Below are 21,163 nucleotides of genomic sequence, written 5' to 3'. Positions count from 1 at the left end.
TTTATTTTGCACGAATAATACCAATTTTGCATATATATTTTTGTCTTGAATATGATTTCCTGGACAGAATATGTTTTTTATTTTATTGCAATTCATACACACCCAAAAATGCTACTTTTTTTTTTTTAAGGAATTTGTATGTGGTAGTGAAGACACTTTGCAAGAAATAAAAAGTCTAATAGACAGGCTGTGTGCAAGAGATGAAAAAATTGAGCAAATCAGTATTTGGTTAGAAGGGAATCTTGAAGAGTTGCGGTTCCTAGCCACTATGGAACTTCCTGGTAAGTTGCACCTCAAGAGCTTCAGTAACAAAGAACTTCCTGCTCATTTACATAGCCGGTGCGATCAAGAAAGCCCTCCCCCAGATAAGCGTGCCTGCCTACTAGTAACTTAGTTATGCCCAACAACCCACCCCACTGATTCTCATCTGCGGGCAGGGCAGCAGCGCCGGACAATCTCCCTTCTACCTAAGAGAGTTTTCTCCATAACTGAACCTCAGCTTATTTCTGATTTTTTTAAACTCTTATTTTAAACACTTTCCAAAGCAGTCTTTCCAAACTCTCTCACACATTTCCTTGTCTTCATAAATAGGAGATACTGAGCATCAGTTTACCTTTTCTTCCCGAGGTGAATTTAGAATTAAAAACAGCAACGACTACCTTTCCTGACAACCTAGTGATGCCTTCTGGGGCTTCTGAGATGTGAATACATCCTATAGCGCAGGATTGATCGCCTCAGGATCAAGCAGCCAGGTCTCTCCAGAGGAATATCAGCTTCCTCCTTAATTCCTACTCTGACTCAGAGCCCAGTCCAGACTAGGGCATTGGAGCTGAGTCCTCACACAGGCACAGCAGGGGGTCCAGGGGTGGAGACCTTGATGCGGTGGGGTGTGGAGGGAGAGAGGGCTGGGGAGGAGTCAGGAGAATAGAGTACAGGAAAGCAATGGAGTTACGAAATGGGAAAAAAAAATCAAGTATATGGATTTAGTAGAGGTCATCAAGGTTTAATTTTAAAGAGCATCTTCATTAGATAAGTAATTATAAAGGTAGGGTGTAGAAAGTAAAATGAAATATAATAAAAGTAAGTTGAGAAAAAGTGATGGGATTAAAAACCATTTCAGTATTTGCTAAAAACCAGTGTTCTGGGGGTATTGCTGACAGGAGAAGTAATGTTGAGGCAGCCAATGAAGCATTTTGTGGGAAAGCCCCTTCTCATCAGCCAAAAAGCTGTCTTGGTCTTCCTGCTGGTGCCTGGTGATGCTTCTTAGGTTTGAGTGCATAAAGGGTCCCTGGTGGGCCTTGCCTCACTTTGTATTTTCTTTGCAAGGCCAGGCCATCCCCAGCAACTGTAGGGCAGGCGGAATTTTAAGAGCTAAATTATCTCTAAGTGTTAATTGCATTATTTTCACATGAGCGCATCTTCTGTTTCTGTCTGAGGCCTGATGGAATCTTTGTGTTGGGGCAGATTTAAATAGACCACTTTGAAAAGCCGAGGCATAGAGTTTGGGACAGCAAGGCAGGCGGTCACCACCACTTGCATTTGGCAGAGATTCAGAGGCAGGGAGGGTAGTGGGCAAGGTCTATTGTGAAAGAGAGGAGGCGTCAGGTGCACGCGGATGGCAGCTGTGGGCCTGGGGAAGCTGGCCGGCCAGCCTGACGCAGAGCCTCCTGGGGGAGCCATCAGTGAGCATATTTGCCTTCCTCTGATTGGTCCTGCTTTTAGATTCCATCCATGTTTCATTATCAACTCTAACCTGTATTCAACAAGTACTTACCAAATGTCTATTCTGTGCCAACTATTATATTAGGCTGTGGGGTTACAATAGTGAATGAAAATAGGTCTAGTCCCTCCTCACTGGAAACCACAGTCAGGTTCAGAGGTCGGCAAACTTTAAAGGGCCAGACAACATTTTTGGCTTTGCCAGCCATGAAAGGTCTCCTACTCAACTATTCAACTCTGCCACGGTAGCAGCATTGCCCCTCAGGTGTAGTTGGTCCACCGCTGGTACGGTGGGAGAATCAGGTCTTCTACATGTGTATGTAAAATGTCAGTGTCGTAAGTGTCATGAGGGGGGGCATAAGAACTTAAGAATCTACGAGGGAGACTTGCCCTACTAAGGGGTCCGGAGAAGTCTCTGAAGAACTGTAAATGGAGCTGAGATCTGAAGGAAGATCGCTACCCCCTTAGCTCCGCTGATTTTTGCTCCTGGAGCAGTGGCACCATGTGGGCTCACATCGCAGCTTTGCTTCTTACGTGCTGTTTAGCCTCCCTGGTTGTAAAATATAAGTGATAGCAGCAGTAGTAAAGCATTAGACCTTTATTAAGTACTTACCAGATTCCTGAAACCTACCGCCCTCCTGAAGTGCTAAAGGTCAGCCTTGGTCCCGTGAATTACTTGGCCACCTCTGAGCCACCTGTAATCTCCCAGCTTTTAAATGTTCTTGTAGAATGAATGGCTTCTCTCACACATGGACTTCTAGAGAAGCCTTTGATCTCTTTCAGCTCAACAGCTCTCCCCTGCCCTCTTCTGGACACATCATGTCACTGCAGCCCTGCAGGTCCTGGCCCTCTCCAGGAACACTGCACTAGCTTCATTAGCATCGTGAGCACCTTTGAGTCTGGCACCAGAGTTGAATGACACCCAGTATGAATGTCAGAGTGCACACACTGTGAGAATGAGACAAGAGACTATTAGAACCCAGTGGACTCCTCCTAACGAGCGGCTATGGGGGAAGGTGAAGAGGGGTGTCGGAGTCTTTTGGGGTATTGGGAATACACAGGGATGTCGTCCCAAAGGAGCAGCCCCATCACCTGGCCAAGCACTGCACCAGCATGGCTGAGTGGAGATCTGCTGGGGTTCCAGCTGGCAGGAGGGGTGGTGGGGGTGGGGGTGACTTATCAGAAAGTACCAGGCTTCATCCTGAAATCTAAGATAGTTGCTTTTTGCCTTAATATTCTTTCTTATAAACAAGTAAATAAGTTAATTTGTATACCTAAACCAAATAGCAACTGAGTATGGATTTTTTTTAAAGTATTAACCTTTTGCACTCGGATGTCGAGTGTGACTCGACACGGTTAGCATTAGAATAAAGGAATCGAGAAAAAAGCGAGTGCAAAGGGTTAAAAAGAATGTTTTAAAATTTCAAAAGTCCTAGCTAATAGCATGTGGCCCGCAGGCCGTAGTTTGTGGACGCCTGCCCCAGACCAATTGACCATAAGTCTCTGGGCGTGGATCCCAGGCATGTTTTTAGCAAGTCTCTAGCTGGTTCCAATGTGCAGTCAAGTCTTGCAAACCAGTGGTTTTAGACAAATACGTAACAAGGTAACTTAAATGGATACACTGACCAAAATCAGAAAATATTTTGACTTTAAATAACCTATCCAGCACTGGTTAGCACAATTATTACTATAGCAGTGAATTGTAGTACACTACAAGAATCTACGTTAATACTAAGTTGAACTAGACACGGGTAGTTTTGGTATATTAATAACCATGTTTTAACAAGCTAGTTAATAACATTAGCAGCCACAGTTGCTATGAATTATTCCTCTTGTTCTTCACAGTGCAAATTAAAAATGGCAGATATGTAGTAAGTATTCCTGAAAGTCTTTGCCTTTGAGTTGTAATCATAATTACTTGCATGATTTCTCCTTTTGCATACACACTTTTCTGCTAGAATAGAACATCAGAGAAGATGCCTTAAGATGGCTCCAAATGTGGTGGGAAAAGAACAGTCCTGGTAATTGGATACAGGACCCCCAAGTGCTCCCCCTTTCCAGTTGTGTAGTTGTCCAATGGAGGGATTCTTTGGGCAACTTAGAATTTTAATGGACACTAATAACCACCCAAACCTGTCTGAAATACACATAGAATTTTTACAATTTTATTTTTATTCTTACAGAAAAGACGACCAAACAGAAACGTTTCAAAAAAGTCATCAAAAAAGTCCGTTACGTGTTGGCTGCATTTAATGTGAAAAACAGTAACAAAGAAAAATTAGCAAAATAATTCCAAGTATACAACTGCTGTGAATTCAAGAGGCATAAACTACAGAGAGAGTGAGTGCACATTCTTCCACAATTTGCAACTGTCAATGAAAGTCTTAAAGTTTGAGATTTAACAAACTTGTGTAACCCCCACCAATAGCAGAATCAGTAAATAAAAAAAAAAAATTTCCATAGTTACAACCACAAGTCTATTCAGAGTATAAAAATCGACAAGCAGCATACCCATCAACAACCACAGTAAAACTGTTCCTATGCTGTATAGACTCTGCATTTTGTTAAATCTAAGAAGCCATCAATTGAGTGATGCAGCCTAACTCAGAGATGTCCCAATGTGGAGAAAAATGTGTCCCAGGATCAAAAAATGTGGCATGTGTATGCATCCTTAAAAAATAATATATAAGCCCTGGCTGGCTGGCGCAGTTGGTTGGAGCATCTTCCCATACACCAAAAGTTTGCAGGTTTGATCGGTCAGGGCACGTACCTAGGTTGCCAGTTCAATCTCTGCACAACCAATTGATGTTTTTCTCTATTCTCTCCTCTCTCTAAAATCAATTTTTTTAAATAAGATGTAAGAGGAAGGAAATATGTGAGTACATGTATTTATTCACATGGGAAAAAGACATTAATCTCACTACCTAATATTTTTAATTTCCACAATTAGCATGGCAACTACAAATGTCAGAACATTTGAGACTTTTTGTCAAGTTTTTCATTATTGTTTTTCTTTACAGGAACAGGAATAATATGAAGATATTTTCAACCAAACTATCTATAAATAGAAAAACCATTATATAAATTATGCTCTATTTTTGAAGAAAATACTGTATTGTTGAAAATAAATAGATAACAAAAGACAACATACTTTATATTTCCATGCTTGCTATCAGACCCCACAGGTATGTGTCTTTTTAATTCATTACACTTGAAAGCCAGGTTGAAACACATCAGGCAAGCACAACTGGGCCAAAGCTAAGAATTCCATATTATACTTATTAAAGTATTTAATAAAAACAAAAACAACATATTGCTAGGTCCACAGAAACATGTTTTTGCTCTAAATAACTAAATTGTTGCAGAGATAGGCTTCCTGTGTCATGTAATAGTGTGCTATAAGCGGGACCGTGTATTATACCATGTAACAGAGCATTACAGTGTTTGTGTTTTCTAAGTCTAACCATCAAGTCTTAGGTCAAAAACAAAACCAACCAACCAAAAACATTACGATATACTGACAATCTCATTCCCACGTATGACAGAAGAGAACTAATCCTTTTTTTATTTCTTTACTTTTTTATTAAGAATACTTCTTAGGGGTTTTGGCATGTTATATTCAGTGTCCATTGGCTCCTTCTGAGAGTATCCGTGAAGGTTCAGTAAACTTTGCTGTGAACAAGTAAAAAAGGGCTGGTGTGGGTACCAAAGCCAAAAGGGGTAAGTCCTGCTCGAGTTTATCCACTCTGGAGATGGAGATTATCCCGTAAGCATGAAGTAGCCAGTGGCTGAAGAGAACAATGAGTCTTTTCTTCCTGACTAGAAGATCATAGCAGTTCTGTATCATTTTATAAAAAAAAAAAAAAGAAGAACCAGATAATCACTTATATTTTGATTTAAATGTATTATTTAAAAGTCATAACCTCAGAATCACAGACTTTGAGCTAAAAGGGACCTGAGAGAGCACTTGCTAGCCTCTACTCTTCCCGAGGAGCAGGGTGAGGCTTTCTGGCAGAGGCCACGTAAGCAATGAGGCAGCGCAGGACAGGAGCCACGTCTAAGTTCTGGTTTATACCCCAGTCAACGCGGGGAACACTAGGGCTGCTTCTGGAGGAATGAGCTAGAAGGGGAACACCACGTGATGTGTCTCCCTCCTGCCCTGCAGCTGCGTCTACAGGTGAGAAACAGGAGGTGCGCACACCAACCTCCGTAACCTCCAGCTTTCCTGGGTCTGCCGCCTGGACCGGCAGAAGGGAGCAGAAATGACACGGGTCTACTCTGGTTTCTTTTTATTCCTGAACACAGCTCTATAATATGCAGAAATGGGAAGGACCATTATTATTAAAGTAATGGCTGACTGTGCTAATAAACATACTGAAATGGAATTTGCGCTATTCTATTACTAACTGTCTCTTACTAAATGGCTCTTTAACTCGCCTAAAGCTAGACTTACAGACTGTCTTTCCTGATCCAGGTCGCTCTTGGATTTATGGGTGGAGTCCTGACTGAAGTACATGAACATTTTATAGGAGAGATTCCCAGGGGCAGGGACACAAATAAGTTTCAAGCTAACATAACTACTATCTATAGTAGTTAAGGATAATAAACAAATTCACAAACTTCATTTTATTCAAATATTCAACTATTCCCCCCTCTAATATTTCCCTAGCATTGAAAAAAGTGCTGCCGAAACCGGTTTGGCTCAGTGGATAGAGCGTCAGCCTGCAGACTCAAGGGTCCCAGGTTCGATTCCGGTCAAGGGCATGTACCTTGGTTGCGGGCACATCCCCAGTAGGGGGTGTGCAGGAGGCAGCTGATCGATGTTTCTCTCTCATCGATGTTTCTAACTCTCTATCCCTCTCCCTTCCTCTCTGTAAAAAATCAATAAAATAAAAGTGCTAAAACTAATTTGCTTACCTTCTTTAATTATACATATTATGATACTGATTAAAGATTATAAAGGGGTAGTAGAAGCAACTGAATAATCACCATCAAAATATTCTGTCTGTTCCTCTACTATATTATTCCCCCTGTAAGTGTCATTCTCTCTCACCTTTTCACTAATGAACTGAAAGGCATCAACAGCAAGCATTCCAAAATAGTTAACTTATTTTCTCTCGATCAAGCTTTTGATTAAATTAAATGTACTTTAACCTCTGGGTTAAATTAAAATATGATATCCCTGGGTTACCGTTAAGAATTAGGAGAAAGCACATGTCTTATCAAGTGTGGTGGGCAGCGGACTGCATGGGCACTAGGTTAGCAAGCTCGGGGTGAAATAGTTCTAAGCCACTGACACTCTATTCCTTCAGAGTTTAGCCTCTAAATAAGGAGTCCTTTCTAACAGTGACCTTCCACTGAAATACTGAAAAGTAAGAAGCACAAATGGTTATCTCAAAACAGAAACAGTATCAAAAGTAATGTTACTGTTAGTGTTATTTCCAAATCACCAAAATAATATAGATATTAGAGGACAAAAGTAAACATCCATAATCAAGAAAATAAAATTGGAGACAAAATATAGAAGGGTGGAGAATGTACAATACAATTACTGGTGTCAGTTTTGCCATTGTAAAATAAAGTGTAAAATTAGTTCTATATAGCATAAAGCATTTTTATGTTTCCCTCAAAATGGTGTTAAGTTTCCAACATTTCATAATTAAATATTTTCTGAGTAAATTATGTGAAATAATTTTTTTCTCCAACATGCTAGATAGTTGAGCCTGACGACTTCACTAATTTCCCAAGCAAATACAGTCCAGTATACAACCATTCATATGCTACGTGATGACATCAACTAACCAAGGATTACTAAAACAATCAGTTGTGCTATGTCATATCATATATATTATCCTCCTATTTAATTGTCAAACCCATAAAAAAAATCTCTAAGGAAAACATTTTTCCTACCTCTATTTCAGAGGCCGACATGTACACAGCCAGAGTAACCAAAGATAACACCAATATAATGTATGGGAAGGCGTAATCTGAAAAACAAACATTGGCATTATGTTGAAAATTAGGCATATTTTCTAAATAAACCATCAAAAAATTTCAAACACTTTAATTTTCCCCATAACTGAAAACTTTCTCAATCAGTCCTGTGAGAGACGTAAGCCTTGGTGCCCTGAGGCAGGGGTCAGCAAAGGCTCTGTAAAGGGCCAGACAGTCAATGTTTTTGCCTCCACAGTGCCATGGACAAAGGGATGATTCACATCAGGGTCGGGACAAGCTGGATGGAGCAGTACTTCGACATACTACTCAGAACAGTGTGCATGCAATTTAAAACATAAATTATTTACTTCTGGGATTTCCCATTTAATATTTTTGGACCACTGTTGACTACAGGTAACTAAAACCATGGGAATCAAAACCACAGAAAAGGGGAGACTACTGTACTTTGAATACTTTAAGTACGGTAATAATACTGAAAGCAAAATGTTTTTCTTATAAAATACCGCCTTTCTCTTAAATGTTTTAAATTTATAACATTAAAACAAAGGGACAAATTGAGAAAAATACCTTAAGTTATCTTTCATACAATTGTTTTAAAATAATTAACTTCAGTTTATGAAACCAATCATGCTACATGGCAGTGAAACCCATTCGGAACAATTTCAAATGTTAATTTGGGATGCAGAAGCCAGGACCTCAGAATTATCCATAAAGGTCCGATTCCAACTTACTAAATAACTGAATGGCTTGCCTGAGATTTAGAACCTTTTATTTCATAGACAGTGCTTAGGTCCTCAACCAGCCATTCCAAAAAAACCACACTGCGTTTGTAATTAGCTGAAAAAATGTTACTGATGATACAAATTTAAGTCCTGGCAGAAGAGGAAGACGAAGTTTCTAACAAGGTCCAAACTTCAAACCTGTGGGTAGTAGGTCCTGGGCTCTGGGCAGGATTTAATGTAGCCTTACTCTAGGATCTAAAATAGCTTGAGATTTTGAGCCATTAAGCCTGGTGGTGGGCCTGCATATGGCACTTTAGTTCCCCTGGTAATTCAGATGCAGATCACACTTAAAAACTGGCTTCAATACTCCCAAGCAGGTAAAAGTTTATCACTGACATCTTCCTAGCCACTCTCAGGGTCTCGCTCCCTACACCCTAGTATCTCCAACTACCAGAAGCCTCTTGCTGCTCTACTTTGCTCAGATTTTTTACATTCCCTTGTTATGGATGGAAAGGTTTGTGTCCCCAAATGCTTCTGCTGAAATCTAACCCCCAATGTGATGGTATTTGGAGGTGGGACCTTTGGGCAGTGATTAGGCCATGAAGGCAGAGCCCTCAGGAATGGAATTAGTGCTTTAAATAAAGACCCCTGAGAACGCGCTCTCCTTCCACCCCAGGAAGTCATAGTGGGCCTCACCAGACACCGAACCTGCTAGTGCCTTACTCTCGGACTTCCCAGTCCCCCGAAATGTGAGAAAAAAATTTCTCTTGTTTGTAAGCCACCCAGTTTATGGTATATAGCGACCTGAACTGACTCAAACCAAAAATTATCTATTTTCTTTTTCATTAACATCATACAATTATGAGTTGGTATGGTGCCCTCTGTGACTAATCTCAGCAGATTCCATAGGTTTACACTTAATATGAATGAACTAGAGGCCCAGTGCACGAAATTCATGCATGGGAGGCGGGGTATGTGTGTTCTTCAGCCCAGCCTGCACCCTCTCCAATCTGGGATCCCTCTCATAATCCAGGACTGCCAGCTTCCAACTGCTCACCTGCCTGCCTGCCTGATTTCCCCTAACCGCTTCTGCCTGCCAGCCTGAACACCCCCTAACCACTCCCCTGCCAGCCTGATCGACACCTAACTGCTCCCCTGCTGGCACGATTGTCCCTAACTACCCTCCCCTGCTGGCCTGGTCACCCCTAACTGCCCTCCCCTGCCAGTCTGGTCACCCCTAACTGCCCTCCCCTGCAGGCCTGGTCGCCTCCAACTGCCCTCCCCTGCCAGTCTGGTCGCCCCTAACTGCCCTCCCCTGCAGGCCTGATCGCCCCCAACTGCCCTCCCCTGCCGGCCTGGCCACCCCCAAATGCCCTCCCCTGCTGGCCTGATCACGCACAACTGCCCTCCCCTGCCAGCCATCTTTGACCACATGGGGGCGGCCATCTTGTATGTTGGAGTGACAGTCAATTTGCATATTATTCTTTTATTAGATAGGATAATAACTCCTTGATCCTTCCTATGTGTGTGCTTTGAGTAGAGCTAAAGACATTCATCATAGGAAAAGGCATTTTTCAAAATAGGCAGCCATCATGAATGAAGCCACGGTGTCTGCAGCCTACGTGGGTTAACCTCCAAACCACTCCCTGCTTTTCACAGCTTTTTTCCTTTCCTCCATTTCTTAACCAATAGCACCCCCTGAATCTAGGACACAGGAATTTAAAAAGCTGACAATTCTTAAATCTTTCCAGCCCAGAGAGCTCTCCCAAGCACCAGGCTAGTAGAAATAACCTGTACTCTTGAATATTCAAAGAATAGCTAAAACTGAATTCACTTCTCACCAACCTATTTGCTTCTTCTAATATTTCGTTTATCCATTCACCAGTTTCTAGGTCAGAAAGCTACTTTCTCATATTCTCCTCCTCCCATTCCCTCAACCCCTATATTTAATCAGCTACCTACTTTAGTTAACTCTATCTTCAGGTAGCTTTTCATTCCTAGTGTCTTTCTGCTTTTGCTCAGGCAGTCAGACTTGGCTACTGCAATATTCTCTTCATGGATCCCTCTTCCACCCTGCCAAGTTATTTCTAAAATGCAAACCTAGTCATGTCTCTCTTCTGCCTAAAATCCTTTCAGGAGTAGGTCTCTATTTCCTAGAGCAGTGATGGCGAACCTATGACACGTAGCCATTTCTGATGACACGCGGCCGCTGAGGCGGCCGCATGCCAAGGATGAAACATTTGCGAAATAATGTTTTTTCCTCAAAGTGACACACTACCCGAGTTATGCTCAGTTTTTTGGCGAAGTTTGACACACCAAGCTCAAAAGGTTGCCCATCACTGTTCTAGAGCAAGAACAGCAGCCTCAAATGCCTACAGAGGCCAGCCAGGGAGGTAAACAGTGAAGTGGGCCAAATGCAGACCAACTGGAACAATACATCTGTAGAATATGAGGGAACATAGACCCCTGCTTTGTCTCCAATTTCCCTTGGTTTTACCCTCAAAATGCCACCATAATCTTGAACCAAATTCATTACCAAGCTACATGACTTGGATAATGACACTCAGTGTTGCCTAATTCCATTAAGCCAGAAGGTAGACTCCATATAAAAGATGGTGTCTAACATCCTTGCCACGGTCAATGTCACATATTCAAATAAGTACCACACTATGTCCCCTCAGCTATTTACAGCTTTCCTAGTAATATGTGAACCCTTTAACACCAACTTTTTCTTACTCCTTTGTAAAACAATTTAGTCTAAATGGTTGCTGAATAAGTGAATGGCTATCCTATATAATAAAAGGCTAATATGCAAATAGACCGAACAGCAGAACAACCAACAACTGGCCGTGTGCTGATCACCACGGGGCGCGCATGGAACATGGCGGGAGTTGGCTGCAGCAGGATGGTGGAGCAGGTGAGTGAGGGTGCCAGACCAAGGCAGGGCGCCGGTCGCTGTCATCGGAGCGAGCCTCTAGTGGTTACTGAAAATTCTTTGCTCCCACAAGCTGCGGTCCCGCCTGGCACTTGCACCCACTGCCGGCGCCAGAGCCGCTGCTCACACCCACAGCCGGCACCAGAGCTGCTGCTCGCACCCGCAGCCGGCGCCAGAGCCGCCACTTGCACCCACTGCTGGTGCCGGCCCCGCTCACACCCGCAGCCGGCACCAGAGCCGCCGCTCGCACCCGCTGGCGGTGCCTGGTGTCAGTCCTGATCACTCGGCGCCATCAAGTGTGAGCGGCGGCTGCTGGCCCTGAGGGCCACGGTGGGAGAGGCCTGGCGGGGGCGCAGAGGATGGGCTGAGACCCAGCCCTGTGCCCATTGCAGCCTCACGGCCCACAGTTCTCTTCAAGGTGCACAAATTCATGCACTGGACTCCTAGTCCTATATCATAAAAGGGTAATATGCAAATCGACCAAACAGTGGAACAACTGGTCGCTATGATGCACACTGACCACCAGGGGGCAGACACCCAATGCAGGAGCTGCCCCCTGGTGGTCAGTGCGTTCCCACAGGGGGAGTGCCACTCAGCCAGAAGCCAGGCTCATGGCTAGCAAGTGCAGCGGTGGTGGCGGGAGCCTCTCCCACCTCCGCGGCAGTCGGACATCCCCTGAGGGCTCTGCGAGAGGGTGCAGGCTGGGCTGAGGGACCCCCCCCACCCCCCAGTGCACGAATTTCGTGCATCAGGCCTCTAGGATTAAAATAAAGAATATACTGAAGATTATTTTACTGTATCTAAAAGGTTTTCATAAAGAAACTTAGAAATCTAAGTTGATAAATAGTATACATTACCAAGAGTAATTTCCATATATCGTATGCAAAAACCAGTTTTTGTTTTCTAATTTATACTTGGGTTTTAAAAATCTTTCTGTTTAGGTTATAAGCTTAAAATACAAAGTATTCCCTAAATAGAAATCAGTTTTGGTTAGCTGCCACTGATTTCCTGAGAATTTCTATTTCATTCTAAAAAAATCATGATTTAAAAAAAACACACAAAGGCTTATTATATGTTTTAGCAAAAATATATACTGTGGTTTATTTTCAAGAATTAAAAAATTCACCCTAGCTGGTTTGGCTCAGGGGATAGAGTGTCAGCCTGCAGACCAGAGGGTCCCAGGTTCGATTCCAGTCAAGGGCACATGCCCCAGGTTGCAGGCTTGATCTCCAGTAGGGGGCTTGCAGGAGGCAGCCAATCAATGATTCTCTCTCCTCATTGATGTTTCTATCTCTCTATCCCTCTCCCTTCCTCTCAGAAATCAATAAAAATGTATTTAAAAAAAAATTGACTTTAAGGAAAAAGCTCCAAAATTATACTTAGAAGATATTGTTGATCACATATAATAAATATATAGCTATTTACCCAAGACACTTACATAAAAGGCCTCCGCCAACTGCCTGAAGCACGGTTAAAATGGGGAAGAAGTACAGTGCAGCATAAATACTTTTAAATCGATCCGACTTCCCCAACCCACAGGCGATCTTCTTCACCAGCAGAGGTCGGAGCAGCATCATTAACACCAAGCAGAACGCATAGTAGATAAATACAATGGTGTAGCTGTAAAACAAATAAGGAATTACATTATCAAAAATACTTTTAAAATATTTTATCATTGATCATTTTTAAATCAAAGGTCCTATAAAAGGTTAAAAAAGCATACTAAGTCTACCCATTGAATATTCACATTGGTGGATGGTTTCCCAAAAGGACTCTCAGACCATTACTGGAAAGTGCATGCTGGTCCCTTCCCAGGAGGCAGTTTGGCAATGTGTATCCAAAATCCTAAAAAAATGTTTATAGCCTTCGATCCAGAAATTTTACTTGCAGAAATTTATCAAAGGGAAATAAATCAGGGATTCATAAAAATAACTTCATGAACAAGGTTTTTATTGGATCACATAATAAAGAAAACTAAGGAACAAAATAAATATTCAATAACAGAAAACTGGTTAAATGTTATATGAAATACCATGTAGCCATTATTTCATTAATTGAAGTTGAGGGTACAGCTCTATTAAATCAACAGGGGATTTCATCAGTCCTTTATATACAAATTTTAGCTATAATTACATGTAGAAAGAGACAGGGTTTAGAGTTGGACAGGTGGAAAAGATTTTCATATCTTTACATCTGGATCTTATTTTTTGAAAATTACCTTTTTACATATGTGCATGTGTGTTTTGACACTTAGTACTATTAGAAATTTCTCAAAAAGGACTATTTTACTGAGCATATTACATAATAAACACTTGCTATGACTAGAACATAAATATCAGACTCTTATACTATACCTTTACCAAAAAAAAAAACACATCAAATGAACACCAACAATTTACAGAAATTCTAAAAATAAAGTAGTCTGGAATGATATTATACAAAATGCTATGAATTTGATATTTTTAAAACAAAATATTCTGATGGAAATTACATTTATTTGGAAAAACAGGGGAAAAAAAGAACATTAACCCAAATCTCTAATAATAATTTCAGCTACTGTTAGGTGCATCCCATACGTGAAGCACTGTACAGTATCTCATCTGCATGGATTTATTTAATCCTCACAATCACCTATGAGGGATCATCATTCCCATTTTCCCAATGTGAGTTACAAGAGGCTTTTAACATGCTCAAGTTAACAGGACAACTGGCAGACCCAGGATTCAAACTCAAGCCTGCTTTCAGCTCCCAAGCCCATACTCTTTCCCATGTCAGATATTGCTTCTCTGCTGTGTATCAAGAAGGTGTTCCTTATAAATCCCTTTCTAAGAAACACAGATGGCTTATTTTATGTGTTTACACATACTTCAACACCAATGCAAAAACATTTTAACTTCTATTATACTAAGATGTATTTCTACTAGTATTTTCTCCTATCAGACGATGTATCCCTTAGGAGAAGAAAATCATGTCTGTATATTTCCCCTAGGGCCTAGATGCCATTTTACAATGCTCAAAGACTATGGAAATGAATTAAATCTATAATTGCATTTTTCAAAACATGATCTTAAGTCTAGATCAGTGATGGCGAACCTATGACACGCATGTCAGCACTGACACCCGTAGCCATTTCTGATGACACACGGCCTCTGAGGCAGCCGCATGCCGAGGATGGAACATTTGCTGCTCCCGAGGATGAAACATTTGTGAAATAATGTTTTTTCCTCAAAGTGACACACTACCTGAGTTATGCTCAGTTTTTTGGCGAAGTTTGACACACCCAGCTCAAAAGGTTGCCCATCACTGGTCTAGATAAATACTTACAGTGGGTAGACAGCTTCATGAGTACAGTGCACGGTGGTGACGTAATCTGGACTTGGGTTGTAAAGCATCGTGTACCAATCAGAAAGCATCAATACCCGGCATGAATGGATATAAAGAACACCGACTGGATCACTCACAAGTAAGGTGATGATAGCTGCCATGCTGCATTCAAATAATGCGGTGATGTGCTGGAAAAGTGCACTGGAACTAGTAAAACAAAAGAAGCACAATTACCCAAACTATTAGTGCTAAATGGCTTTTCATAAAACCTGGATATGATTCAAAATATGGTTTCTATAAAGAAATGTTAACTGCTGACTCCTGAAACAAAATATCTTCTTAATGGGTAAGAAAAGCCAAACGTATATGAAAACCACTTGCCATGCACACGACTACCTTGGGCTGCAGCCCCTTGAGAATCTAGGCTTAGCAATGGCTGCCCATGATTCAGTATCCAATAGCACATTTCAACAATTAACCTCGGGCAACCTTCCCATCCCCACTGCCTGCTTTGTCACTCTGGCTCCAGCTCGGGGTGGGTTTGTTTTCTGAAAGAGAAGAGTTCTTGGAGCTCTCCCCTAACTCCAGGAAGACCAGCAATGTCTTAATTCAGTGGTCGGCAAACTGCGGCTCGTGAGCCACATGCGGCTTTTTGGCCCCTTGAGTGTGGCTCTTCCACAAAATACCACGTGTGGGCGCGCACGTACAGTGCGATTGAAACTTCGTGGCCCATGCGCAGAAGTCGGTTTTCGGCTCTCAAAAGGAATTTCAGTCGTTGTACTGCTGGTATGTGGCTCTGTTGACTGATGGGTTTGCCGACCACGGTCTTAATTAGTTTGTCTTCCAAGACTTAAGAATGTCAGGCAGGTAGGCCACCTGGAGCCCATGATTAGCCCATATTGTTGGAAGCAGAACCCCAGCACCATTGTACACAGTTGAAAACACTGGGTACATAAACATTTACACTTTCATATATAATCAAATCTTTTCTTTCCTCACAGAATTCATACTTTTATGGGCAAAATTTTAATCTCATCATTTCTTGCCATTGTTTTAGCCTTCTAACTGGTCTCTTACCATGCTCCCTTTCAATTCAGCTGCAGTCAACCATGTGATCTTTACCAAATAAAATCTGATCCTCAAACTATCCTTATTAAAGTACCTCACTGAGTCTCACTGAGCGTGGCTCAGTGGTTGAGCGTCGACCTTATGAACCAGGAGGTCACGGTTCGACTCCCAGTTGGGGTGCATGCCCTGGTTGGGGCTTGATCCCCAGTATGGAGCATGCAGGAGGCAGCCCATCAATGAATGATTCTCTCTCATCATTGATGGTTTTCTCTCTCTCCCCCTTCTTCTCTGAAATTAAGAAGAAAAAAAAGTGCAACGTCTCAGGAAAATGAAAGATGGCCCTTGTGTTACTTGCTACCAACTTGCTAGGCAAAGCAGTTAGGTCAACTCCTTTTTAAATCCACCTCCTCTCCTGCCTACCACTCATCACTGCTTTTTTCTACCCTCTGCTCCAAGATCCTCCCTCAAAATACACCTGATGTTTTAGTTCTAATGCATTTGGAAGCTACATCTGTTACCCCCATCTCTTCTCTACTTTGAGCCGAGAAGTTCCAACGATTAACTGAGCATTTATTCTATTTTAGCTTTATGCGCATCACATCCTTTTCATTGTCATCTCTCATTATTCTATAACAAAAATCTTAAAAAGGATGAGAGCTTTAAAAATCTCTATGTTCTTCTGAAAAATAATGAATGCTTTTCTAACATAATAATCACCGTGGACTTATTAAGCAGGATTCAGAAAAGTGCTGATTCCACTTCCATCTGACCATCCTGTCCACGTCCGTTCCCAGGACCTGAGTCTGGCCATCTCTGTTTCTTGGGCCACAGCCTTCTAACGTATCTCTCCTCTAATCTACCCTCCACAGAAGTCATCTTCCTAAAATACACATCCAAGGATGTTACTTCTCTAAACCAAACCGTCATGAATAAATCATTCACTCGGCAAATACTGAGTGGGCATCTCTCACGGCCAGCTGCTGTGCTGGTCTCTGCAGATTCCCCGGAGGACAGATTGTCACTGCCCTCTTGGAGCTGACAGTCAGGGGTGGGCGGAACGCTAACTGAGGAAACAAACTTAACTATAAATTGTGTTGTATGCTAAATCAAAACAAAAACAAATGAAGAGTGCTATTAAAAAAGAAAAATAAGGGACAGACCTACTTGAGCTTGGGTCAGGGAAGGCCTCTCCGAGTAGGTGTAATGTAAACTGAAGGGGGAAAAAGGCAGCTAGGTAAAAAGTTGCAGTTAGAGGGACAAGAAAGTATTTCAGGCAGAGAAAAGAGTTTGGGGTAAGGGAAAGGACCTAAAGCAGGAAAGATACTAAGATGTTAGAGGAACTTAAAGCCATATATACTAAGCCATACATAATATGGCTAATATATACTAAGGTAGAATTTGGGTCCTCATTCCCAGTAGAATAAAATTCACATCCTCATCAGAACCGTCACATGCTGGCCGCAGCCTATCTTCCCCACTCTCCTTTCATCACCTTTCTTTCATAAGCAATCCACACTGGGACCACCGGCGACTACTTCCATTCCCACCCTAACAGGGCACACATTTCATACCTCCATGCTCAAGCTCTTTCCTCTGCCTAAAATAGTCTCCGCCCCCCCCCCCCCCCCAAGTCTTTCAGAGCCTACCAGGCACAATTTATCTCTTCCTTTCTTTATGATTCCAGAGCATTTTGTTTACAGTGCTTTTACAGTTTAAAGACTGACTTATATTACAGTTGTATATACCTTTGTCTTTTCTAAAAGATTGTGACCATGTCAGTTATTTGTGTATCTCCTCCTCTGATCTTATGAACATAAAACACAGTGCTTAATAAATGCTTATGGAGATAATGTGCTAGTATGAGTTTTTATAACTAGGCTGCAGCTACAGCATTTTAACTACATTATAATAGATTACTAGTAAATTAAATCACAAAGTACTAGTTCTAGAACAATAAAGCAATTCTTTGTAAAAAAAACAATAAAGATGATAATTTTAAAATGTTTTCAATTTCTTCAACAACAAAAAAGACATGTGAAAAAACAAAGTTCCTTCAAGCTCATTTAAAGTAAAACAGACAAAGGATAATTCCCTCAATAAATATTGAGGCATGCCCTATCATTAACTTTTCTTGCCACAATCAAAAGTAATCAGAATATAAAACCAAAACAAGCTTACCACTTTTAATACGAACAACAGAAATATAATTACTTGATTCTAACTAATAATTATTCCAGCATCAGACCATCCAGATACACTCATAGGAAGTGCTAACCTCTTTTTCCCCGAGTACCATTCAATGAAGAACCAATGCAAAACAAGAGGAAGCATAGCCATGAATCCCAGATAGAGCCAATCATAGAGCTCCGGAGACTCTGTGCAAGGCTGACAGTATTTCTGTGCGTTTGTTCTCTGTCCTCTTGGACACACCTACAACATATAAAAATAATATTTTATGTACAGATGTTACTTTAGAACATTAGCACCCCCAAAATCTTTCTATAAAATGTCCCATTTCTGTTTAAACATCTGTTTACATGTGCAACTTTTAGATATAAAAAAAGAGAACGCGTAAGTAAAATAAAAAGAAATCTACACTGTATTTGCCTATATCTGTATAATGCTCTGAAAGGAGTCCTTTTACTAAGTTACTAAAATAGTCGACTAATATTAAATGACAAACTTAGCTATTAACATCATATCAAAATAACTGCAAACAAGTGTTCTGGAAATGTAATGTTAACTTACTTGGATATCCAAGTCACTATACTATATCATTAATAAAAAATAATTTAAAATTACTCTAAAATTATAAAATGTTCTTGCCCTAACCGGTTTGGCTCAGTGGATAGAGCGTCAGCCTGTGGATTGAAGGGTCCCAGGTTCGATTCCGGTCAAGGGCATGTACCTTGGTTGCGGGCACATCCCCAGTAGGGGTTGTGCAGGAGGCAGCTGATCGATGTTTCTCTCTCATAGATGTTTCTAACTCTGTATCTCTCTCCCTTCCTCTCTGTAAAAAATCAATAAAATATATTTTTAAAATATTTTAAAAATTATAAAATGTTCTTAAAAACACTGTGACTGTAAAGAAAGATGTATTATAGACAATCAATATGACAACACAAAGATTTTATTAATGGCTACATAGTCTTTTATAAATTAATGAGTAGACTGAAGAAAAAAGATATACTACATGTGAAAATATTTCAAAAGCAAAAAGATTTTACAAATTAACATACAAACATTAAGACTTACCCCACATTCTCCATATAGTTCAGTTGAGCCATTTTTAAATAATAGGGTCTTCCCACAGTAAAGTCCAAGGCATGCTGGTTGAATATCGACAGCTTTTTAAAAACAAATGCCAGTACAGTAACATCTTTTGTGATTATAAAAAATAATGCAATAATAGTTGAAGCACTTGGCAGAAATATTTCAGTACAGTTTCAAATAAAATAATCATATGTATTGTGGCACAGGTCTTGTGCATTTATTTTAAAAATTAAATTTCTCCTTTACACTGTGACACGACAATGCACAAAGTTATATTGGAACCTTGTTCTTAATACTGTTTCTTATGATTAACATCCTCAGTCCTCTACCTGCAGGTCAGGAGGTATCCCTAGAACTCAAAGCCTAACCTGGCCTGTCTCCAGTAGCTCCAGCCTGCCACTCCCCTTGATCAGAATTAGACTTCTGAATTTAAATGGTTTTCTAATAACAGGATTAGTAGAGGATCACTACTTTTTATTTTGCTCAGTCAGGACATTAAGTGCACGTGCACACACACACACACGCACACACACACATACACACACACATACACACACACAATCTATTATCACCTTCTTTCATAACAGAACACATTTTTAATACCAGAAAAGCAGAAATAACATAATTTCAGAATAAAGGGCGGGCCTTTAGAGTAAATAAATTCACCTTTATAAAAGGCTTACTTACATTGTCCTAACTTTTGTCAAGGACAGGTGAAAATTTCATCAAGGCTGTCACTGGGCCAGTGACCCACACTTGGGAACCACTGCCTGAATCAACCCCCTGATCTCCAGGCTTGGGGAAAATGAAAAGCAGCTGTTCTTTACAAAACAACTCAGGGCCGACAGATTGTCTCTGACCTCATCAACAGGTAGAGGTTATTGAAGGGGGATTTTTTTTTCATCAGGGACACTTCCCTTCCTTCATTGATTCCCTCATTCAATGAACATGCATTAAATGTCAGATTCCACTGGTTAGAGACAACTAAAGATCCACAGAGGACCACGACAGTCCCTGCCTTCAATGACCCTTTAGCCTAGTGTGGAATAATTCCAAAACAACTGTGGTCAAACGCAAATTAATTTGAAAATTATGCATTTTATAATTATGATGGACAATCATTTCCCAAGTTCTTCATGAATTCACAATCTAGAGATTGTCTGGTCCACAATGCCCTTTCTCCTTTCAAATTTGAGTAGACTTTTGATTTTTTTCTCCTTTTGCAGGTGAGAAAAAAACACACAACAGAAATAACACTGACTAAAATGCCTCAAGCTTAATATTTTCACTTTTATCAAACTTTTGAGTTTTTTTTTAATCCACGGGCTTCTTTGACACTTATTTTTAAACCAACTGTGATCACAATGTTCTAAACTAATAGATGGAAATGAATTGATTTTTTTGAGAAGACCCCGGTTAAAGAATTGGAAGTTTTTCTACACAGGCTTTGCATATAGTAGATGCTTAATAAACATATTTGAATGTAAGTCGAGTTTCTCAAACCCCAGGTCCTGAAAACCAGCAACAGCTTATGCTCAGCCAAACCAACCCTGACTCCCAGGGTCCGTTCACTTTCCTCACATTCCCTGCCGTAAGCGAGAGCGAACCTTTTGACTTGGTTTTCTGCAACCTCTGTGAAGGGCCCCCCACGCTTACGACTGACGCTGCAGCAGGAGACCACAGCTCTGCGGCAATCAGCCTCTGCTCCCCTGGCGGTTTCTCTGCACCGACGCCAGCGCCCCACACGGTGAAGCCAGCCCTTGTGAGTGTTAAACAAGGGACTCACGCGGAGACCGAAGTGACGCTTCGAACGCAACAACAGAGGCCCAGCCCACCCCTCCCCGCGCGCAGCGGCCTCCCCTCCGCATCCCGGCGGGAGCCGAGGCCCCCGACCCCCACCCCCATCCCCAGAAGAGTGCAGGGCGCGCCCTCACGGCGAGGGGTGGGGGAGCGAGGAGCGAGGAGCGAGGATGTGCCGAGCCCCGCGCAGCAGCCAAGGCAAGAAGCAGGGACTTTTGCAAACGCTCCCGGGACCCCAGCGACCACTCACCCATTGGCCGCTGGGAAGTTTCCCTGGAGAAGCTCCAGGATCAGCCCAAGGGCCCGCTGCGCCCGGACATCCGGGCCACGGACGCCTCGGCGGTCCCGCCTCCTGGTAACCCGGGCG

At 41.7% G+C, this 21,163-nt stretch overlaps 2 protein-coding genes across 5 annotated transcripts in view; one reads left to right on the top strand and one right to left on the bottom strand.

Moving 5' to 3' along the window:
* The window catches only part of CCDC175 (coiled-coil domain containing 175), a gene marked incomplete at both ends in the record, with an annotated part of 59,846 nt that extends 55,837 nt beyond the window's left edge, over positions 1-4,009 (top strand). Inside the window, 2 exons of the mRNA XM_079768993.1 lie at positions 131-281; positions 3,903-4,009. Coding sequence (XP_079625119.1) covers positions 131-281; positions 3,903-4,009 — 258 coding nt within the window. The remainder of the gene's footprint in view (positions 1-130; positions 282-3,902) is intronic.
* JKAMP (JNK1/MAPK8 associated membrane protein) lies at positions 3,874-21,142 on the bottom strand. 4 transcript variants are annotated; one of them, XM_079768430.1, is made up of 7 exons: positions 21,047-21,142; positions 18,979-19,070; positions 17,999-18,153; positions 14,656-14,862; positions 12,770-12,951; positions 7,630-7,706; positions 3,874-5,557 (listed from the first exon to the last, which is right to left on the bottom strand). In XM_079768430.1, the coding sequence occupies exons 1-7, from the start codon at positions 21,048-21,050 to the stop codon at positions 5,339-5,341; spliced, it is 936 nt and encodes a 311-aa protein (XP_079624556.1). In that variant the 5' UTR covers positions 21,051-21,142; the 3' UTR covers positions 3,874-5,338. The 4 variants fall into 4 exon arrangements, with proteins under 4 accessions (XP_079624556.1, XP_079624557.1, XP_079624558.1 ...); XM_079768431.1 differs by having other exon boundaries at positions 18,979-19,052; positions 21,047-21,122; XM_079768432.1 differs by lacking the exon at positions 21,047-21,142 and adding an exon at positions 20,604-20,755.
* Positions 21,143-21,163: the final 21 nt, after the last annotated feature.

This window comes from Cnephaeus nilssonii (genome assembly GCF_951640355.1).
Source record: "Cnephaeus nilssonii genome assembly, chromosome: 4".
Lineage (NCBI taxonomy): Eukaryota > Metazoa > Chordata > Mammalia > Chiroptera > Vespertilionidae > Cnephaeus > Cnephaeus nilssonii.
The sequence above is the reverse complement of the archived record's forward strand: the minus strand, read 5'-3'. Positions and strand labels throughout refer to the sequence as shown.